The sequence below is a fragment of the Equus quagga genome, chromosome 20 (assembly GCF_021613505.1).
Source record: "Equus quagga isolate Etosha38 chromosome 20, UCLA_HA_Equagga_1.0, whole genome shotgun sequence".
Taxonomy (NCBI): Eukaryota; Metazoa; Chordata; class Mammalia; order Perissodactyla; family Equidae; genus Equus; species Equus quagga.
In genome coordinates, this window is record NC_060286.1 from 10,056,274 (window position 1) to 10,078,277 (window position 22,004).

Here is a 22,004-nt window from a genome sequence, read left to right on the forward strand (position 1 = left end):
CTCCTCTTTTTACCCAAATGGTAGTGTAGAGAAATGGGACTTGACAATCCCAACAGTAACTGAGTTCACGGACAAAGGCTTAAATGCTGTCGTGCCTAGAGACATTAGAGAGTCCAGCCAAGGCCTATGCGACACACCACTTTACATGGTCAAACAACTTCAAGTTTTACATCACGTGTTATATGGGCAATTGGAATTTTATAGGTAGTTTTTGGAATACAGACAATTTATCTGGTTAAATTAAAAAAGGGAAACTTATCTGACTGACGTGTTCTCTTTGGCAATTAGTTTGGTGACAAATCTGGAGTATTTTAAGGCAAAAACTTTTTTTTGAAAAAAAGATTGGCCCTGAGCTAACATCCATTGCCAATCTTTTTTTTTTTTTTCCCTTCTTTTCCCCAAAGCCCCTCAGTACATAGTTGTGTATTCTAGTTGTAGGTCCTTCTGGCTCTGCTACGTGGGACGCCACCTCAGCATGGCTTGATGAGTGGTGCTAGGTCTGCGCCCGTGAAACCCTGGGTAGCCAAAGCAGATCACGCGAACTTAAACACTCAGCCACAGGCAAGCCCCGGAAGCATGATTTTTGAAATGTTTATACAAACAGTGAGCATCAGCCGTAATAAACTTCCACAGTAGTCCTCACTCTATAGCTTGTTTGATTCCTTGCTTTTTTCACTTAAGACCTATGAACATGTTAAAGCTCTTGAGACATCCTGCCACATTGCTTTCCTTTCAAGCATACATTTTGATGTGTGAGGACTTACTCTACACCGGGCATGTGGTAGGGGCTGAGTGGGCCATGCATTGGTGAGCACTGTTGTCATGGCCCCAGCCAGCAGGGAGCTGATAGTCTGGACTGCTGGAGACGCACATGTTAACCAGAGTCCCCTATATGCATACGTACGTGTGTGTGAATAATTGTCAGCATGGTGAGTATCAGAGGGGAAAAGGACAGGGGGCTAAAAGAGCATAAAACAGAGGTCCCAACCTTGTCCAGTGACCCAGAGAAGGCTCCTGTGAGCAATGACCTTTGTGTCTTAGATCTGAAAATGTCAGGAATTAACTAAATATGTCTGTGGAAGCATCAGAGTGAAGGAGTGGATAGCATTTCAGGCTAGTAATTTAAGAAATACAAATTTAAACAATAACTAGGAATCATTACACATATTCAACTTGCCAAAAAAATGCATAGAACTTGCCGCCACAAAGTATGTGGAGAAAGTCATTTCTTTGAGGACACAATTTGGCAGCATTTATTAAGAACTATAAAATGTCCTTATTCAAAAGTTCTACATCTATTAATTATCCTTTCAAATTGTAGGAGGAAACCAAGTATCCAAGCCAAACTGATTTAAATGTGGCTGTGGATAACTGCCCCGTGTGCAGGCATCTGAGCTGCCTTTGAGTATGAGTCAGTGAATGGTATCCCTCCCCTTTCGAGTTGCCCCTTTATGCCGTATGGCTAGTAGAAGTGTTCCACCGCGGGATCTGCTCTCATCCCCTCTAGTAGAACCGTGAGGCTAAAACTGGGTAACAAAAATTTAAAGGAATGATTTGTCTTCTCATAAAGATGTTAGTTCTTGATCTCCATGCAACCTTTAAAAAGAATTCTCTGGGGGTGGCCCCTGCCGTCAAGTAGTTAAAGTTCCGTGAACTCTGGCTTCTGCAGCCTCAGGTTCACAGGTTCAGATCCCGGTGTGGACCTACTCCACTCATCAGCCATGCTGTGGCTGCATCCCACGTACAAAGTAGAGGAAGACTGGTGCAGATGTGAGCTCAGGGACAATCTTCCTCAAGCAAAAAAAAAGAGGAGGATTGGCAACAGATGTTAGCTCAGGGTGAATCTTCCTCACAAAAATAAATAAATGAAAAGAATTCTCTGGACCATTTTATTAAACGTAAATTCTTCTTGGCAAGTTGCGAAATCATGCCAGTGTAGCTTTTAGAACTCTGAAAATCAATCAGAGTTAACACATTTGTATTGTTGCCACTCCTCAGACTTATTTCTGATGTAAATGAAGTAGTCTTTTCTTTCAGATTCCAATAGACAGGTATGAATGGAGACCATTAAAATATGCCTAAGTAGGAAGAATTCTAAGCACAGGAAAAATCTGGAGGACTCACCGGTGGGCTGTTTCCTTGTACCGCCCCTGTTGTGAAAGCAATTTTCTTGATTAAGTACTAGCATACAAAAGTTTTCGTTTGACACACACTTCATTTTAAGAAGTAAATGTCTGCAGAGCCAGAGGAAATTTTCTGCTAACCAATCTGCCAATAATTAGGGAATGATTTATTTTTTCTTCAGTTATACTCATTCTTTTCAAAAGTTAACCAAAATAATTCCCTTTGAACCAAAGCTGTTATGTGATTGCCACAGCAGCAACAATGCATTTCTTACATGTTTTAAAAAATGGGAAATCACACTTTATACAACATTTCTGTAATAGTTTCAGGATTAAAAGTGTGTGTGTGAGAAAGAGAGATTGTTGCTAGACTCCAAAAATACTTTCCTTTGAGTAAAGGTAAAGACTTACACGACTTTAAAATAGAATTAATTATATAAAAGTCTGAACTACCTGAAGAAATGAAAACAAAGGTAGAAACGAGTTTCCTTTGAGAAAATAGATGGTGAGCAATTGGCCAACCACAACTGCAGACGCTCGCCCGGGGCTGTTTCTCATTCTGTAGGTCCCGCCCCCTCCCCTGTTCTCCCCTCCCCCAGAGTCCAATCAAAGGATTAGCCTACAGGTTTGGAAACAACAGCAGCTTGAGTTGAAGGGTTTTTTTTTTTCTTTTTTTCTTTCCTTCTTGTGTTTAAACGCAGGAACTAGAGAAGTCTTTGGCTAACTGGACTCAGAACTTGAAAGAACTTCCCACTATGAAGACTGACTTAACCCAGCACATTCTTGTGGAGGACGTGATGGTTTTGAAGGAGCAAATAGAGCATTTGCACAGACAATGGGAGGACCTCTGCTTAAGGGTAAGTCAGTTAACTGCAGGGCACGGCTCTTCTGGCGTTTATTGAAATGTCTCCGAAGGCCTGACCGAGTAGAAAGGAGCTTAATTTCATTGAGCCCGAGGCCCTTTTCAGTTGGAGCCCGGGCCAGATGCTGTTCTTTAGAAGGCAGCAACACGGTTTAACAGATTTGACCCTTTGTTTCTCCAGCCCTCAGTGCTGGAACTTTGCATGCTTTTAATGAGCTTCTTTAAGAATCACCTTAAGTCAGGGAGAAAGTTGTAATTTTGGGCCGCCGTGCGCACACTGCTCTCTGTCCTGTACCAATGACAGGTACCAATCAGTGTATTCGAATCAGGACTTCAGCAAGGTCCCGGGTGGTCTTGGAGCGGTCAGCATCGCTGCAGTAGCTCTTCTCTGGGCCCAGCGAACAGCAGGAGTCATACTTAGTGCCCGGCACAGGGGCTTGTTATCTAAGAGTCTGCCTTCACATGAAGTCCGATGTTTATTTCAAGCAGCTGGTTTTTGAAGCTAATGAAATGATCAGCTGCTACACTAGTATCTCAGCAGTTCACTTCTACATAGAAAGAATCGGATTGCGGTTAGGATGTTATACAGTATGTACTTGTGACAGGATCAGGATGGCATTAAAGGGTGTTCAAATAGGATTTTGTTTTAAGAACACATAATTCTAAGAAAAATAAATTCCTTAATCTCATTTTTGTGAATTAAGGAGAGGTATTTAAAAGTTGAAATTCAGGCCCTTTTGAATGTATTTTAATAAAGTAAAATGTTTTTCTTTGATAGTCACAATGTATCCTAATTTTAAATGTCCTTTTAGAATTTTTTTCACATTTTATATAAAAGGAAATATTTAGAATACATGAAAATTATCCTAAAAGTTAAGAAGCACAGACTGGGGCCCAGATGTTCCTAATTGTTACCATTATGAAACCAATCAAAGTGATGCTGTACAAAGTGCCAGGATTTTAAAAAGCTAAATAAATAGATGCCCTGAGGAATGGAAACACAAAACTTGTTTTTTTAGGGATAGTTTTTTGAGCCTTCTTAATACATTTCACTGGGTGGATGTACAAGCATCAGTTATTTTGCCTCAGTCTGAAAAGAGCAGAGGTTTTTTTTGTGCATAGCAGGAAAATTTCTGGGAGTTCAACCTCAGTTTCCCCATCTTTAAAGTGGGATGTTAAAACTTGACCAAAAGAACTTTTAGCTATGCCTTTCAACTCTGAGATTCTAAAGATTTTTAAGACCTGGGAATACTTTTGTACATTTAGAAAGGCTGATTTGCATTCTTTAAATTTATGTTTGTTTAAGTAATAAATTTGAACCCTGTGAGGAGGAAGACCCTTTGCTGATTTCAGCTTATGTGTTGCTCATGCGTAATAGAGCATTGGGTGTTTTGGGGTCAGCCTGTTCACTGCAGACCAGTATTTGGTTCCATTTTCATGGTTTCCATCCAAAGCCATAGTGTATAATGGGAAGGTGGATTGAATGAGTGGTGTGCATTGTTTTTTATTTTATTTTGCTTTGTTTTTGAAATATATCCTTAAAACATGGAAATGACTTTAATTTTTGTGCTCCCTTTGCATTACAAATGTTAGATTTATATTGTGATCTAGATTTAAAGGCAGGGCATTGGCCTTAAGTAGGAATAAAGAATTGATCTTCTTTTCATTTTATTTTTATTTTTTCTAAGATTGGCACCTGAGCTAACATCTGTTGCCAATCTGTTTTTCTTCTTCGTCTTCCCAAAGCCCCCGGTACATAGTTGCATATTTTTAGTTGTGGGTCCTTCTAGTTGTGGCATGTGGGACACCGCCTCAGCATGGCCTGAGGAGTGGTGCCAAGTCCGCACCCAGGATCTGAATTGGTGAAACCCTGGGCCACCGAAGTGGAGCATGGGAACTTAACCACTCGGCCTCGGGGCCGGCCCCGGGAGTTGTCATTTTTAAAAAGGCAAAACGATTGGTGTCATAGAGTTATAAATTAGCGTGTAGCAAGCAGTCAGTAAATGTATATTGAAAGAATGAGGAACAGAAGAAATTTGGGTGATGCTTAATGCATTCGTCTAACCTTTCCTGTTTCTAATTTTTAATATAACCTGATAATACATTTGTATTGGATAAAACTGAATCCTCTCGGTCAGTTACACTTTAATCTTTTAGATGCCTTTTATGGTATTTATCAAAAGTATAAAACTTTTCTTGATGTTGAACCCTAAGTGTTTAAGAGGCAAAAACATAATGATTTAAATCTAGAGGGTCACTGATTAAAATGAATGAAATTCATAGTCCTTTTGGTGGGAGGAAGGGAAGAAAAACACTTTCCTTCCTGCCTATATTCAGCTGCCAAATGCATTTTCGTTTCCAGGTGGCTATACGAAAACAGGAGATTGAAGACAGACTCAATTCATGGATTGTGTTCAATGAAAAAAATAAAGAGTTATGTGCATGGCTGGTACAGATGGAAAACAAAGTTCTCCAGACAGCAGATATTAGCATTGAAGAGATGATTGAAAAGTTACAGAAGGTGAGCAGGAGTCCCCAGGTGGGTGCAGCTAGGATACTGCGGTATCCTCTGCCCTCCACTCCCCACCTCAGAGCCGTATAATGTTATAGGTATGTTTCCAGTAACATTTTAGAAATTTGAAGGGACTTTCTGTTTCTTCTCAGAGAAGAACTGGTGAGTGAGGATTCCAGAGAGATGGGAAATGTGGGACTGTTCTGGGTGGGCATGATGGTATGTACTGAGGGGGGTTGCTTTCCCTCGGTTAGGGTGCCTGGCCAGAGAAGGCACTCTCATCTCCTTAAGCATCGCTTCACACCCTAAGGAAGTTATGGCTTCTCTGGTTATCGTTAAGGAGCTCCCCTTGCCAACGGGAAGAGGCTGACAGCCATGGGGCTCATAAGTCTGAGATGGTCACTAATTCCCACGAAAAGGGAGAAAGAGCGTTTTTGCTGCAGTCACCCAAAATGCCACTCAGTTAAACCTCAGCAAAACTCTTATTGATATATTAGGCTAGTTTGGTTGTATTCACTTGTCCTCAGCTCCCAGGTAGGTTGGCTTAGAAGATAGCTGTGAGGGGAAACCAGGCCTATTGAATTAAGAAAGGAACTACTGCTTTATATATTATACATGTGCTGAGTGGGTCCTTTGACTTTTTTAGCTAATACTGAAGAATTAACAGATGTGAGAAGTTTTTTATTTTTTAAACAATTTTGGGGGTCGGGGGGCGGCTCCTGCCCATCTCTCTCCCACATGCTCCACTAAACCATCTGACAAAAATTAATGAATAAAGATGGTGAAAATTGTGGAAAAAGAAATTTCAAAAGGCAAACTGTATTTATGGCTGGCGAAGAAATGACTTTTCGGTAGTACTTCAGGGTTTGTTTTGCTGCCTCTGCCAGGACTGCATGGAAGAAATAAACTTGTTTAGTGAAAACAAGTTACAGTTAAAGCAAATGGGTGACCAGTTGATCAAGGCCAGCAACCAGACGAGAGCAGCTGAGATCGATGACAAGCTTAGCAAAATTAATGACCGCTGGCAACATCTTTTTGATGTCATTGGATCAAGGTAAGAAACTGCCTAAAAATGATTCCTACTCCCGAGGTACAGGGGTCACTTCACAGATCTAGAAACTGAGCCCAGTCCTCCTCTCAGGTAATCCGGCAGATCTGTAAACTTAAAGAGAAATGTAAAGTTCAGTAAAAATGAGTGGAAATTCTTATTTCAGCATTATAGGAAGGTTATATTTTAGTATATGCCACTTTAATGTATTTGTTTATTTAGCTTAAAATTTTACATGAATTAGATTAGGTTTAAATGAGAGTTGGATACTGAATTTGAAAAGAGATCCTTGGGGAGGTGTTATTTCGAAATTCTAACTCTGCTTTAGGATTGCTGTCCCCTGGATGAAATCATTCCTGCCTGTCCCTCTCATGCGTGGCAGATGCAAGTCAGTCAGGGCACGGGTTTCTAGATGCTGCTTCTGGAGGTCCCTGACTGTCCCCACCACAGGGGTTCAGCACACACAAGGCAGGGACCCTTTGGAAGTGTGTGCTGGGCATGCACACACCAGGTCCCCAGTGCGCATCTGGTCCGAAGGTGCGGACCTGGGAGGCGAGGCTGTGACTATACATCAAAGCTGTGTTCTCCAGCGCAACCTCGTCAGAAACAAGACTGATCATTTTATCTCCCCCCCCCAAATAACGAGGATGATGCCTCTCAAAGCTTTTAAATGTCTTCTGTCTTCAAAGTCTCTCTCCAAAGACACCCCAGCCAAAGTGTTTTTCAGTTGCAACATGACGTACAAAAACAATCGCTCGGCTTTGGGACCACTCATGCAGCGTCGTGCTTCCACTGGCTGAGCGAGTCTTTTACACAACAGTGCGCTCAGACGTTTTGAACACATATATAATGTGCAATATACAAGAGAAACCTGTAAGGTTACTGAAGAATTGGGGAGTACTGAAAATAAGATACTCATAATAATATGGTATTTCCATTATCTCTGTTTATTGTAAACGGTAAGCAAACCTGATTCACTCAGCCAAGGCACCAGGCTAAGTGCTGTGAGAGTGACAGGCGGGACGTTAAGATGAGCCCATTACATTAATGGGAGCAGACGTCGGAGCCGCTGTAGAGCAAAATGGTGTGAGAGCTCAGTTCTCATCTTCGTGGACCGGGGCTGGGGATTAGGAAGAGCCTTACAGAAGAGTGGTGTTCCCAGATGGTCCTGAATAAGGGGTTGGGATTCTGAAGTGTTACTGGTGGCAGGGAAGGAGAAACACATTTTGGGGACAAAAGGTGCAGGGTAGAGCAGTGTAGAAGCTGTTTAGGAAATGACAAGAAGCTCCGCTGGCTCCAGTGTGGGAGATGAAGCTAGAAAGGTAGGTTGGGGCCAAGTCTTAAATCTCAACAAAAGACTTGGCCTTCTAAATAAAGTTTGGGTCATTCATGGTTTTTAACAGCGTCTGCTAAAGACAAATATTAGGGTGATTTGGCTAGCAGTATAAGCTGGGCTGAATTCAACTTCTCTCTACTGCCAGTTGAAAAAAAAATCAATAGAAATCCATGGTGGTGACCCAAGTGAGGATTAAGAGCACAGATTTTGAGCCAGGCCTGACTTTAACACTTACTCACCTTGGAAACTTGAGTAGTGATTTCACCTTCCTAAGCCTTAGTTTCCAAATCTGCAAAATGTGTCTAACAGCACCGCTCACATCAGAGGCCTGTGTGGGGATGAATGACATGTGCCTGGCATTTGGCACAGGACCAGCACATGGGAGCCAGCGTCTATGAGTGGTTATTATCATTGTTTTTCCTTAAGACTCCAAGACTAAGTGGCATGTTTGTTGAGTAGAAGAGGATTCCCTCCATTATGTCTAATAGTGAGAGGTCTTTCCTCCATGAGACCAATCTCTTTGACTTCTTTCCAGCACCTGAAACAGTGCTTCAGATATTTGTTGAAATGAATGAATGTCATAGTACCTAAGAATAAGATCATTTCTATTAGGTAAATTGTGGCTAGCATGTCTTTGTCACCATTATCTTTATATCCCCAGTCTTCTTGGGCCTGGCATTAATCAAGGGTATTATGACATGGTGCTTGTTCACAGATCATTCAGGAGTGAGATCTAGATTATGCTTCGTGAAGACTAGACTGACAGTCCATTTGGAGTCATTCATGCTTTGGTTATAGCACTTCAGAGTTTAATAGGCTATTTTCCTCTCTCCTCTCCGGTTGCCTGTCTTTAGCCAATTCCTTCGTGGGAAAGGGAAAAAACAGCAGGTGAAATTGCAGTGGGGTGTTTTTGGAAGGAGCAATTGGCAAAATAAGGAGTTGAAGTAGTAGCAAATATATTGGCTGCCAGCTATATTCTTAAAAATGTGCTTTTTAGGTATATTTTCACTTAATGTTCATTGTATCCTGAAAGGTAGATACCGTTATCCCATTTTACAGATGAAGAAACCGAGGCACTGAAGTTAAGTCATTTGTGCACAATGACATCACCAACACGTGAGGCGATCAGGATTTCAACTCAAGCAGTTGTGTTGCTTCTCCTCTGCCCCAGACCCTTCTAGTTTGTTACGCTGAAATGAGTAGACTGTATTGAGAACCTAATCCCCTCAAAGCTGAGGGACTAGGGAGGGAATAACTTATCTTACCTTAAAGCAAGGGCTGAGCTGAGACAGATGGCTGAGAGTCTAGGAAAGTCTTAGTTGGCGTTTACCCTTCAGGGGAATCTGTGGGTTGAGGCAGCAAGCTTGGACCTGCCATAAATAGACCTCACATAGAATCAGCTCCTTGTCTGATCTCTGACGCTGATCGTATCACACTATCAAGGAAGGGGGGGCACAGGCTGCAGAATTTAGGTTTGAACACTGCCCACCAGAACCTGCAGCCCTGCAGGGTACACTTGTGGCCTCATTTGCCCAAAGAATTCTGGCCACTGGTTAACCTTTTCTGTCCTGCTCAGTGTTCTGCTGCTTCACTCCTAGGGCAGGGGGCAACATCTCTTCTTAAAAATGTTAGGTAAGATTTGGAAGGGAGATCCTACACAGGTACCCAGCCTCAGGTCTTCAAGATTTTAACTATAAGCCTTTAACTTCAAAGTTTGGAAGGGTGTTCAGAAGTTCAAGACCTCAACAAATCAGGTTTAATTCACCCAAAAGAGGTCTGTTGTTTTGGGTTCATTCTCAGCAAAATGTAAATTTCAAAAGAATTGCTAAAAATGAAAGACAGGGTTACTTAAATGCATGTAAAATGTCTGATCATTTCAAGTAGTAGGCTCCATTATGGGCTGGGTAGGGGAAGAAACCATTGTTAATTTTTTAAGCGCCAGGCTCCTCATATATGTTATTTCATTTCATTCTTGCAACAACCCGCAAGGTCGGTTGTCCCTCCAGAGAGGGACGCTGCAGCTCCGAGAGGGCGAATAACTGGTCCCGGGCAGAAGCGTTTCTGCACAGGGCAGGGGCGGACCTGGGATCTGTCCGTCTGCCTGCACCATATGTCGGAAGAGCACTTGGCTCCTTTGAGACCTTGACTTTTAAAGGTAGTTTATCAGAATTTTTCTAGAACCTAGAACTCGGTGTAGAATTTACTGTTTACTCTAGAGCAGTGTTCTCAGACTTAAATTAACGTGGGTCAGAATCGCTGGCAGGCTCATGAAAACATGGGTTGCTGGACCCCACCCCCAGGGCTTCTGACTCTGTAGGTGTGGGTGGGGCTGAGAATGTGCATTTCTAACAAGTGCCCAGGTGTTGCTAGTGGTGCTGGTCTGGGGAACACAGCTAGAGCCAGCAGCAGGATGACGTGACATGTGCTGCACCAAGAGGCAGAAATTCTGGATTCGCCACTTTCTCTGAACACGTCTTGTGGCCTCTGTGAGCCTGTTTCCTTGTTGATAAACTCGGCACAAGAACCTGGGACCCTTAGGTCCGTCCATACGCACTCACTGCTAGCCTCTGGTGCAGCTCAGTGTGGCCGCATAGAGGAGGAATGGGAGGGGGCTTAGGCCCAAACCACTGCTTTTCCTCTGCTTGTAAAGACCTCACATAAGGTCACAGAGGCCCTGAGGTGGGCATTAAAATCCAGGGAACTGGCTCTCCTTCAGAGTTGCTGCAGGAGATTTAAGCAGTCCTCGTGGGCCCCTGGGCAGCTTCCTACATTTGTGACATCTATACTCTTATAAAACACATTATTAATTTTATCAACAGAAAGGCCATTGGAAGCACTATATATTTTTTAGTGAATGGTATGATTATTCTAGAACCCAGTCTGATTTGATGACAAGAAATATTAATTATATCCTACTATGCTCATTTGACAGATTAAATGAAGAGTGAATTTTTTTTTAATTGTAGTTGTTAGCTCCTCCTCTTCCTCATGTTTTCTCAGACATCTTTAAAAAGTGACCCAGCAAAACCTGAATGGAGGAGAGAGGAGTAAATTAGAGAAGTTGTTTTTCAGAACTACCAATATGTGCGATCCTCTGTTTTGGAGGAAGCTAGGCTACCTGTTAATAAGAACAGCTTAGGCACAGGATGTTGAGTGATGGACAAAAAGATGCAAAGCTGACTTGCTTCAGCCAGCACAGACCAAAGCTCTGAAAAGAGGGTCCCCGGCCATCCTCCCTTCAGTGGGACTCATGCCAGAGAAAGACTCAGCTCCACACGTAATCTCACCTTTGCTACCCTTGATTTCAAAATTCTAGTAGTTGAACTCTTTAAAAATCCATCTACTGTTGTTTCCCACAACCCCTTCCCCATTTCATTAGTCAGAGCCTCAGCTGTGTCCTATAAAGCACAAGCCGTGTGTCCTTAGGGAGTCACCCTGCTGGTCGTTTGTGTTGGCAGAGCCTATTCAGAAACATGGGTGGAAGGGTGGCTCTTTTTGAAGACTCTTTCTAGCAGCACGTGGGAAGGATCTGGTGAAAGCTTTCAATGCAGGAGACAGACAAGACAGCTAAGCAGAAAGACATACGTTCACGTTGGTTATCTGTTGGCGTTGGCATCATTGGTGATTTTAGTTTTCCAAAAGAACTTTGCTTATCTGTATTTTCCAAATGTTTATTATGGAAAAGGAACATGGGGGCCTTAAATGTCAGGAATATTGTTAGCTTTCTCCTAATTTCTCTTTGATGGTAGCATCATTAATAGACTTGGCATCCTTAAGCCAATGTTATGAAGGGGGAACTTACTCAGACATACTAGCATATGGTCCATTCCTGTTTAGACTAGGTAGCTCTCTCGCCATCAGAAGGATCAAGTCCATGAAAAAACTTTAAGCGTAATTTTCACATTTCACTTACCAACATGAAAAACCCCCCTACTTTATAATAGTAGCAATTAAAATGTTGTCATTTAAACTCAGCAGTTACTGCCATGGCAACTGTGTGTTAAGATTGTTTTTCCATCCCTTGCAGAATGAGCAGGGAGATATGTGCCTTTTTAAACTGATAAAGTTTTTCATTGCTCTCTTTTTATCTGTGTTGTCTCAAGGTTCTTTTGGAAGACCAAACAATGCTGCTAGTCATACAGTTGACTTGCTCTGGTCTTAACAGGTTGCCTCGTCCAGTGGGCTTGGAAGGATTTAGAAATTTAGCACAGGGAGAGCCAGATGTGAGGTCGACCTCTCCCCTTTCATTTTTCCTTCCCCTCAGCCCCATCATTCCTCCTCTGGAGCAGGTGACTGCTGCTCCCAAGCCCTGCAGAAATGGCTTCTTGAGAGTTGGGGAGCTTCCCCAAGGGACAGCAGCCATCATTGGGTCAATGAGCAATCAGTAGCCTGGTGTCCAGCATCAGGCAGGTCCAGTGTATGAGCCTTGGGGGGTCATATGTAGCAGGTCCCAAGGACAGCCAAGAATGTGAGCACAAGTTAGTCAAATGCAGCATTTGGGGAGAACTGTTTCCAAATCCACACTCGTAATCTGACTGATGTAGAATGTGTCTGCGGTGTTTCAAGGTGGGGATGTAATAATGACTAAATGTTGGGCTGGAGGGACCCATGAGAAATGATTGATATTGTGAAGTCTCAAAATAAGGCTGGGGCTGAGCCTCGAAGGGGCTGGACGCAAAGCAAGGGTGCTCCGTAAGCAGAGCCGTTTCAGCTCGCGTTGAGAACTGTGGTTGGCGTGCAGAGGAATTTTCAGATACTCACATTATGGTAAACCCTAGGAGGAGCTAGCAACAAGAACTGCACAATTTCCTCCTCTGCAGAGTCTTGAACTCCATTTGTGCTGTGAGATAGAATTTTTTTTTCCTGCAAAAAGTAGAGGAATGGACTAAATGAACTCTCTGCCCCTCCTGAGCCAGGATACACAGGACCTAAAAAGGCAGGGCAGAACCCCCCGGGGAAGTTTCTTCTTTAGGGGGACAGGAGGGAGGCACTCCTGTCGGACTCAGGGGCTTCAGATTTCACCATTTCTTTTAAACCTAATCAGAGAAGATTTAATTTGACGAGAACAGAAGTCCTCTTTTCTGTGCCCTAAATCTAAATGTTTCTTCTCTTGGTTTATAACACTTCATAAATAACCCATAGCCAAGATAACACTGTGACTTTCTTCCCCCAGTATTGCAATCCTGAACGTCAGAACAAAGACTGTGTGTTTGTATGTGTGTGCGCGCGTGTGTGTGTGTGTGTGTGTGAAAGAGAGAGAAAAGAGCTGGAGATATTTGTTTATTGGAAAGGAGAAAACTGAGATTAAAAATTGCAGTTAGCCGAGAAGCAGCTCTCTGCCTTTCCTGCGGGCATCGCTTTGTGGCTGTGAGCAAGCCGTGCCCACGGGAGCCTGCGGGAGGGCGGCCTGGGGAAGATGCTGAACCAGTGAATGGAGGGGCCCACCAGGCGGGGGAGGGGCTGCCTCGTCCTCCGGAGGTGGAGGTGCAGGGGCAGCTCGGAACTTGGAGCTTTCAATCAACATAAGGAATGATTTTTTTCTCGTCAACAGTAAGTGCCATTTCAGTCATTAGCTTTGCATATGGCCGAGGGGTGGTTGCTGTCTCTGTGTGTCTTGCTCTCTCACTCTCTCGTTTTGGTTACAATAGAAATTACTGATGAGATGGTGGCCGCGGAGTCTGTGTGCTCAGCCATCGGGGGATGGGTTCTTTCTCAGTGTCAGCGTGCGTGTGGTGTCTGCAGTCAGCCTCTGACGAGCTGGGGAGAGAAGTGATTGTGCTGGGTGGAAAATGGAAGTCCTCCAGCAACATAAATGCTTCAAAGAGGCGATGAGCTCAAATGCATTGTAACGTCTGTGCCCCTAAATCAGGTCTTCAGGATCTCAAAGTAATTGATTGTATTGCTATAAAGATGTTTACTCACTCAAAAAGATGCAGTTGTACAGAATTTGTACAATTTTAGCAACTGACAGCTGTCCACAGGTCTGAGCTTCTGTCTGTTTTAGTGCAAATTCAGATACTTTGACCATCTCAGTTTTCGTTATTATTTTTTGTTATGCTGTCCACATTGGCATAGGAATTTTTTTAACTTACGCTGATCTAGGGCCTTTGTAATTTAACTGTAGACCCTTTAGCATATAGAGAATAGGACTGAAATGTGTATTATTCCCTCCACATGAATTTGATATCTGAAGCCTCCATCACACATTGTCAGACTTGGGCTTGATACATAGGATGATACTAACCTGCCTAGATTTTGTTTGGTTTGGAGGGAGAGCAGGGTTCATAAATGTTATATTCTGATCCATCACTATTAAAATAAAAGAAAAACTTTATTCACTTTATGATTTTCTGCATTTCTACCCATAATCCCTGCAAAAGATCTTCTAATTTGTAGTTCTTCTTAGGCAAAATTCTGATTTTGTTTGATTTCATATAAAAATATTTTAGTTTTATTCAAGGCTTCCAATAATCTACACAGGTGAAAAACTTTCCTTTTGCACCTAAAAATTGTTTTCCCAATCCTCAGAATTAGAATTCAACTCAGGAAATCATGCTGTTTTTTCTGGAGAAATATGATTTGTGGAAATGTATGTGAGAGCAGCGTTAGTCGAGTGCACCTGGGTGAAACAGGCCAGTGCAGAGAACAGAACACCTTGGCGGTTGATGTAATGTAGTATTGGGGCTGCTTCCCTGTGCCAGCGGTCTGGTCTCTGAATGAGTTTCCTTGTTTCCCAATATTAACTCGAGATTTAAATTTTTCTAAGAGCGATATTAACAAGGCCTAACGTGGAGATCGGTTGCCTGGGTTGGCAAATGACACGTACTTCCTGACCTGGAAAAGGTGATCATTAGATGCAGTCTGTACAGAACAGAACCATGCAAACTCAACAGGATGTTGGATAGTGTCTAGAGTAAGTTGTAACATGATTATCTGAGGAACAGTATTGATTTATATCACCGCGCATTCTGGGTTATCATGCCTTTGGTCAGAGGTTGGGACATAGAGCAGGTTAAATCCTGACTGGATGGATATTTTGTAGCTTCTTGACAACTTCCTTCTTTTCTTTCCCTCCCACCTTGCCTTCCCCATTAATTTGCCCTAAGTATGCATGTGATTTACGTGTGTGTTTCTCAGTGCTTCACATGCCTAATGTGGAACCAAGTTTTAGGAGCATGCGTGGCTCATAGTGGCAGGAAATTGTTTTGTGGAAAGATGGCTCAGAGGTACTCTGATCTTTACATCTTTTCTTTAAAATATAACATGGCCACCTCTTACGAAAAAGACACATTCGAAGGTATGAGTGAACATCATTTACTCATTCAGAAGAAATTTATTGACTGCCTCCGATGTTATATTATAAATGTCTAAATTAGACCACTAGCTCTTTAGGAATAAGACCGATGTTTCAGTTATCTTTGAGTCCTCAGGATCTGTGTAGGACCTAAGACAAAAATGGTTAAATGTTTATAGAAAGGAAATCATGGAGGGGCAAAGACGGGCACCCAAAATGCACTTACCCCTGCCCCGCCCCCACCCGTGTACCCTTGACCCCATGAGTCTAGACTTCTGATCGCGTTCCCTGACAGCAAGAGAAACATCTCGTACCTCCAGTAAGTGCACATTAGCATAGGCAGGTTTGTAAGAGATGCTTAAGAACAGCGGCTCCAGGCCAGACTGCCCAGATTGGAATCCTGCCTCTGCCATTTAATGACCGTGTCACTAGAGCGAGTTATTTCATCTCTGTGCCTCAGTTACCTCATCTGTCCAGTGGGGATACTAACAGTACCGATCACATAGCATTGTTGTGACGATTAAGTGAGTTGCTGACACGTAAAACACAACAGGCTTGGCACGTGCAGATGTCAGCATGCTCTGTGGATGTTCCATTTCAGTAATAAAGCTTGTGAATTATAAGGCATATCCAATGTAGAAATTTTTTTTAAGTGGGTTAATAATAGCAAGTCTAATATATTATTCCCACACCCCAGTGGTTTGTCTTGAGTCTTGAGCACCCCGTTTCGGACACCACTGGCCTGGAGTACCATAGTCCTGGGGAAGAAAACTAAATCATTCCTCCGCCTTCTCCATACTCCCCCATGTGTTCACTGCACACCTCGCCCTGGGATTAACATGATTCAAGATCACAGCGTCTCTGCATCCAGGTGCTGGATAAGACAGTGGGGGCTGAGGTCCTGGGAGGAGGGGGAGGCACGAGAGCTGTGCAGAGGCTGCTGGGCCTGAGCTCCTCTCCCCATCTATGGCAGCTCTCAGGCCCAGGCTGCTTCTCCAGCCACAGCCTTACAGGAGGGTAGCCCCTTGCAAACTGCATGAAAGACTCCTTGTCCCATGGGGCCTGGGGTTCCTGGCTGCTCTGGCGTTGTCTGGAGTATTCTGTCTGGTCCCTGGGCAATCAGGGTGACAAGACATTGGGGTGAGGAGAGTGTACCTCAAAGCCACAGGAACAAAGGAGGGATCTAGGTTACAACTGCATCCAGGCCTGGCCTCGGATTCTGTTACTTCCTGTTTAATAAATCATCCTGTAGCTTTGAAGGGAGCTTTTCCTTATGATGTTTGCAATAAGAATGCAATATGGAAAACACACCTTGAAAGTCATCCTGACCACAGTTTCTGGGGATTTATCTCTATTAGGCACTGTGCTGAAGGCCTTTGATGGGTTTATATCTCACCGGATCCTCTCAGCCACCGGGTGAAGGAAGAGACTGCTTCTGATAGCGTTTTACAGCTGAGATTAGACAGAGCTGGGATTCAGACCCAGGCCCTGACCGCAGAGTCGGTGCTCTCCACCGCCAGCCTCCACAGCCTCCCTCCAGGCTTGCCTACCTCATGGCGCTGTTGAGAATACAATATTTGTAAAAGGACTTCCTGAGGTCCAGTGCCGTATAAATGAGGCGTCGTTGCGGCCTCGTGTAGTCCCAGTCAGCAGTCATAAGACCTAGGATTATATTGAGCACTTACTATCTGACAAAGGTCTTACATGCATCCTCTTGTTTCAGTCTCACGGCCACCTGCAAGGTGGATAATAATTTGGCAGATAATGAGGAAACAGGGACGTAGGAAGGTTAGGTTCCTTGCGGGGATGGTGCAATGGGGCTTAGACGCAGTCTGCCTGCATCCAGAGCTCTGACCTGAATGTCGCCCGGATGCTACCACGCCCCTGAAGCTTGAGGGACCTCAGAGGCCTACTAGAGATGAGGGGGCTAAGGGAAAAGGACTTTCCCTAAATCATAAAACTAGCTGGTAATAGAGCTAAAACTAGAAGTCAGTCCCCAGAGTTGATTTGATCTACTGTAGGATGCAAAAAGAAATTTAAAAAGTAAAAAAAGCACACACAACTCTGTGGTCTACTTAAATAATAGCTTGTAGTGGAAGTCTTATACACATTTATTCATTCAACCAATGTTTGTTGATACCTCCTGCCCCCCAGGCAGTGTGGGAGGTGCCGTACGTGCAGAGGGAGCAGCCCTGTGCAGCCTGGCCAGTGTGGGCTCTGTCGTGATGGATGCACAGTGAATGAGGGGTGGGCCTGGGTGCCACAGGAGCACGTGGGCAAGGGGCCCCTGGTGCCTCAGTGAGCAGTGGAAGAAGCCCCAGGAAAAGGGAGGAGGAGCTACTTTGCAGAGTGCAGGGGTGGAGGCGGAGAGGCCACTGTCCTCTTGAGGACCTGTAAGGTCAGAGGTTAAACCAGTACGTCAGGGCGGAGTGAGGACTGTGGAAGGGTTTGAACGTGGATCAGTCTTGCCGCCTGGAATGTACGCTTTGGCTATAGAACCAAAGGCAGACAGGAGGGCATGGCGGACGGTAGGAAGCTGTTCACAGGCAGTCACAGAAGAGATGACGGTGGCGAGGAGTGCGCATCCTCCGAGTTAGGGTCAGTGCCCTGATTTCTCTTGCTAGCGCCGTGGGATGCAGTTCTGACGGCACCTTGCAACATGAGTTTTGATAAATGGGAACTTTCCATTGTAGCCATCACTTCATATCTCTGGGATTCACTAAAAGTCCCACAGATCACTGGAATAAGCTCTACTTTAGGACTTTTGTGGAAGCAGTTTATGCAAGCATTTTACTTCAGGATCTATCAGAAGATCGTTTTCCCTCAGCAGCTGCGTCATTTCCCCTCAACTACGTGGACGTGCCAGCCAGCTCACGAAATACAGTGACTCCCGCCGAGTCTGGCTGGTCGGTGAGGGAGGTGGAGTCAGAACTGTGCTTGCAGCCTCTCTCTGAGCCCCCTCCCTTTTTGGCTGACACAGCTGCCCCGTAATGGGCTGGTTCTCTGCGTGCGGCACCCTCAACCCCTCGGACTGGATGGGGTGGGTTTGACACACGTTCTCTGCTTGCTCAAGAGGAGGGTCCCATGAGAGGCAGCATGGGCCAGATACCACCAAGTGAAGCAGGTGTGTGATCTTAACCCGTCAGGGAAGGTCCTGGCTGCTTTGATCATTGGGCATCCCCAAGACAGAAGATGGACGGAAGTTAACCTAGAAAGAGAGAAAGCACCTCCCGTCTCCTCTGCAGCCCCAGTAAGATGGACTGGGTCTCAGGGGTCTCACTCTGGGAATAGTAGGACTTCATATTTGCATGGGTGGGTTAACTCAGTCGATTTGAAAATCAGCTGGAACAGCAGTTTTGGAAAGTGTCACATAATTCTGTGAAAACTATCTGGTAATGTGAGTGTTGTTCTGCTGTAAAATCAATAACCGATGTGGATTCCTTTTCACCCTCCGACACCCTCGTCCGTGCATTCTTCTCCCCACTAAACATTGTGCTTTTGTTTTCCACCTCTTTTTTTCCTACAAATATGTTTAGGGTGAAGAAGCTGAAGGAGACCTTTGCTTTTATTCAGCAGTTAGACAAAAACATGAGCAACCTTCGCACCTGGTTGGCTCGGATTGAGTCTGAGCTCTCTAAGCCCGTGGTTTATGACGTCTGTGATGATCAAGAGATCCAGAAGAGGCTCGCCGAGCAGCAGGTGGGGGAATGGGCGATGAGCTTTTGTAAGGGTGTAGGTGTCTACAATACCTGCTAACTCGAACCTTCCCTGTATTGGCTGTGAATTTAAGTGTGCTCACATTTCATAATACGGGCTTGTTTTTTCCAGAGAAAGCTGATCACCGGTCCGTGTTCTTGCGTGTGTGAGGTCTCCGTCTTTTGAGTACCCATCTCCGCCACCATTCACATAGCTCTTTGTGAAATACCTTGAACAATGGTTAAGATGCAGACCTTAATCTTAGTGGTAAATGAGGTTTTCTTATTTGTTATTTTTTTAACTTGGATCTTTGTTTTGTTGTTTTTGTTGATAGAGTTTTAGAAGGCAATAAATTGAAAGAAAAATAGTTTTTCTAACCAAGGAAGGTTTTCATGGGACAACACTCGGTGTGTCTGATAGAGCTTTAAAAAAATTAAAACAAGGTGTAATAGGAGCGTGCTTGGACTGATAGCTTAGGAAGTTTCTCCTGCAATGCTCTGGGCATTTCTGTCACCGGTTATGCACCCTCTGAGCCAACCTGGGAATTCCGCCATTTGCAGACCACTGAGTCCCGCCAGTGTTTATCACTGCACTGACGTGGGCATGCTCTTTGATATCACTGACTTACCAAATCCACTTTCCTGCCCTCTGTGGGCTCACATTCACGTGCTCATTCTCAAATGCAGTGCCTAAACTTGTCTTTATTTCTAAAATATTATGTTTATGTTACTCTTTCAGGAGCTTTCCATCACCTCTGTTTTCCTCAGACCTGTGAGCAGATTCTGTTTTGACCATTTAAGCAATACTGTTGCCATCAGGTTCTTAGACTTGTGTCTGTTTTCTTCGCATTTCCTCCAAAGCCTTGGTGTTTGCTGTCTGTTGACACACTGCAGAGATTTGCCCACGTATCACAGCTGCTTGGAGACAGAATCCGGGGCTGAACCTTTTCCATGAGATTATCATCAAGGCCACCCGTTGATGATAAATTCTCTTGAGTTCAGGTCATTCCCTTTAATGGTAACAAGTGACATTTCATGCTACCATGAAATAGAGCTAAGTAGCTGATAGTACTCTCGACTTAGATCTTTATTCAATCTATTACAATTACTGTTTAAACGATGCCTATTCTCTTATTTTCAAATTGGTATGATTTAGCAATGCTGTTAGGTAAAAATACTGGTTTTTCCACTTAGCCTCAGAAATTTAAGTATGTCTTTTTCATTGAGGTCATCTAAATTCTGTCTTTGCTTTGTGGAGAAATGAATATCGATATAAGTACCATGTTAATGGACACTGCAGAGATTGTAATGCCCTTCTCAGTGGACTCACAGCTACTGAACATTATCAGCTTTATTTACAAGTTTGATCCACTAGGGTGAATTTCTTGAATAGTCTCTTTATAGACAAGGCCTTGCAAATAACCATTTACCCTGAGTGGTGAGTTTTTTCAGGTAAATAATACAGAAGCTGACAATATTTTTCTTCTTAAAGAATAACTGGCTCAATTTGGCAGGGGATAATAATGTGTATTAACATTTTATAAACCTGAAGGGTGACAAAACATCATTAAATTGTAGACAGTTTATTCTCAAAAGTGTACAATTTGGAGCAGCTGCCATCCCCTTGGCCTTGTTTCTTCCTGTACTGAAATGGTGCAGCATTTCAGTCTGGTTCATTTGCAGCTTCCCTCTTTATAGAATTCAGAATCACCATCATGGAATTCTTTGTTTTTTTTTTTTGAGGAAGATTAGCCCTGAACTAACATCTGCTGCCAATCCTCCTCTTTTTGCTGAGGAAGACTGGCCCTGAGCTCACATCCATGCCCATCTTCCTCCACTTTATATGTGGGACACCTACCACAGCATGGCCTGCCAAGTGGTGCCATGTCCACACCCGGGATCCGAACCGGCGAACCTCGGGCTGCCGAAGCAGAACATGCACACTTAACTGCTGTGCCACCGGGCTGGTCCCACCCCTCTTCCACTTTTAAGGACCCTTGGGATTACATTGGGCTCGCTCAGATGGTCCAGGATAATCTTCCTGTTTTCAGGTCAGCTGGTTAGCAATCCTAATTCTCCTTTGCCGTGTAACCTAACGTATTCACAGGTTTTGGGAATAAGGACATGGAGATCTTTGGAGGGGCCAATATTCTGTCTACCACAGATATACTAAAAGGAAACTTTTAGCATTTTGTTTTAAAAAATCATACTAGGCCTAGACCTTAAATGCTCCATCAAAAACAGGAATGTGTCACAAAAGAGAATTATGTATGGGCCATTTCAAAAAACCTTACCCGTGTTTCTATCACTAGTTAAATATAGTAAATTACGTGATTACTTCTGGAAATAAGACCTGAAAGCTTGGGCTAGTATTGCTTCCTGCAAAAGCCCTCAGCCCCCAAGAGGGGTAAAGAGCCGCAATGTGCCTGGATCCTCACTGTGATGTCCCTGGGGCCGTGGGGCCGAGGTCAGACCTTAGAAGACTCCTTTTTTGTTTCTCTTTTATGTGAAACTCCTTAGATGATAAGGGTGTATTGTGATTTCTGGAGAATATATCATCTTCAAAATGCAAAGGAAGTGGTAGCAACCTTTGTGACATTTTACACTGTGAACCACTTTCCGTGAGTCTTCAGCACCTTGCTCCTGTTTTCTTTGGTTTCCTGGTTCCCTGAGGGGTGCCAGGTGGTGGTGTGGGGAGGTGGTTCTGTAATTACCAATAGTCCCCTCCCCAGTGGCCCAACTCAGCTTCATGCCAGCCCCCCTAAATCACTCCCCAAGACCACCCAGACTTGTCACCCCCAACCCCTCCCACAGAGACATTCTGGAGCCACCACCGGCGCCCCACCACGTGCAATTTTCTGCCCTCTGCCTGGTTTTCTCCTTCCCCCCTTTACCTTATTCTTCTAGCTCGTTCTGTATTGTCATTCCTCCTGGCTGCCTTCTTAGCTCTAGTTTCATGTCACCCCCGTCTCCTCTCGCTCCCCACCCCAGCTCTTACTCAGCTTCAGTGCTCTGTGTCCCCCACGCAGGACCAGAAAAATGAAACGGACAGGAGCCCATTTGCAGAGCCGCCGGCAGACGCCTTCACATTGTCCTGTTGTTTCTTAAGTCTGGCTCTTCTCTGCATTTGGACA

The 22,004-nt window shown here is 44.1% G+C and overlaps 1 protein-coding gene across 6 annotated transcripts in view; it reads left to right on the top strand.

Annotated features, from left to right (window-relative positions):
• LOC124230766 (nesprin-2-like) overlaps window positions 1-22,004 on the top strand; it is a 298,061-nt gene that overhangs the window by 256,909 nt on the left and 19,148 nt on the right. For all 6 annotated transcript variants that reach the window (XM_046647128.1, XM_046647127.1, XM_046647130.1 and 3 more), the window contains 4 exons: window positions 2,825-2,980; window positions 5,348-5,506; window positions 6,385-6,551; window positions 18,712-18,874. In XM_046647128.1, the coding sequence (XP_046503084.1) occupies window positions 2,825-2,980; window positions 5,348-5,506; window positions 6,385-6,551; window positions 18,712-18,874 (645 nt within the window). The remainder of the gene's footprint in view (window positions 1-2,824; window positions 2,981-5,347; window positions 5,507-6,384; window positions 6,552-18,711; window positions 18,875-22,004) is intronic.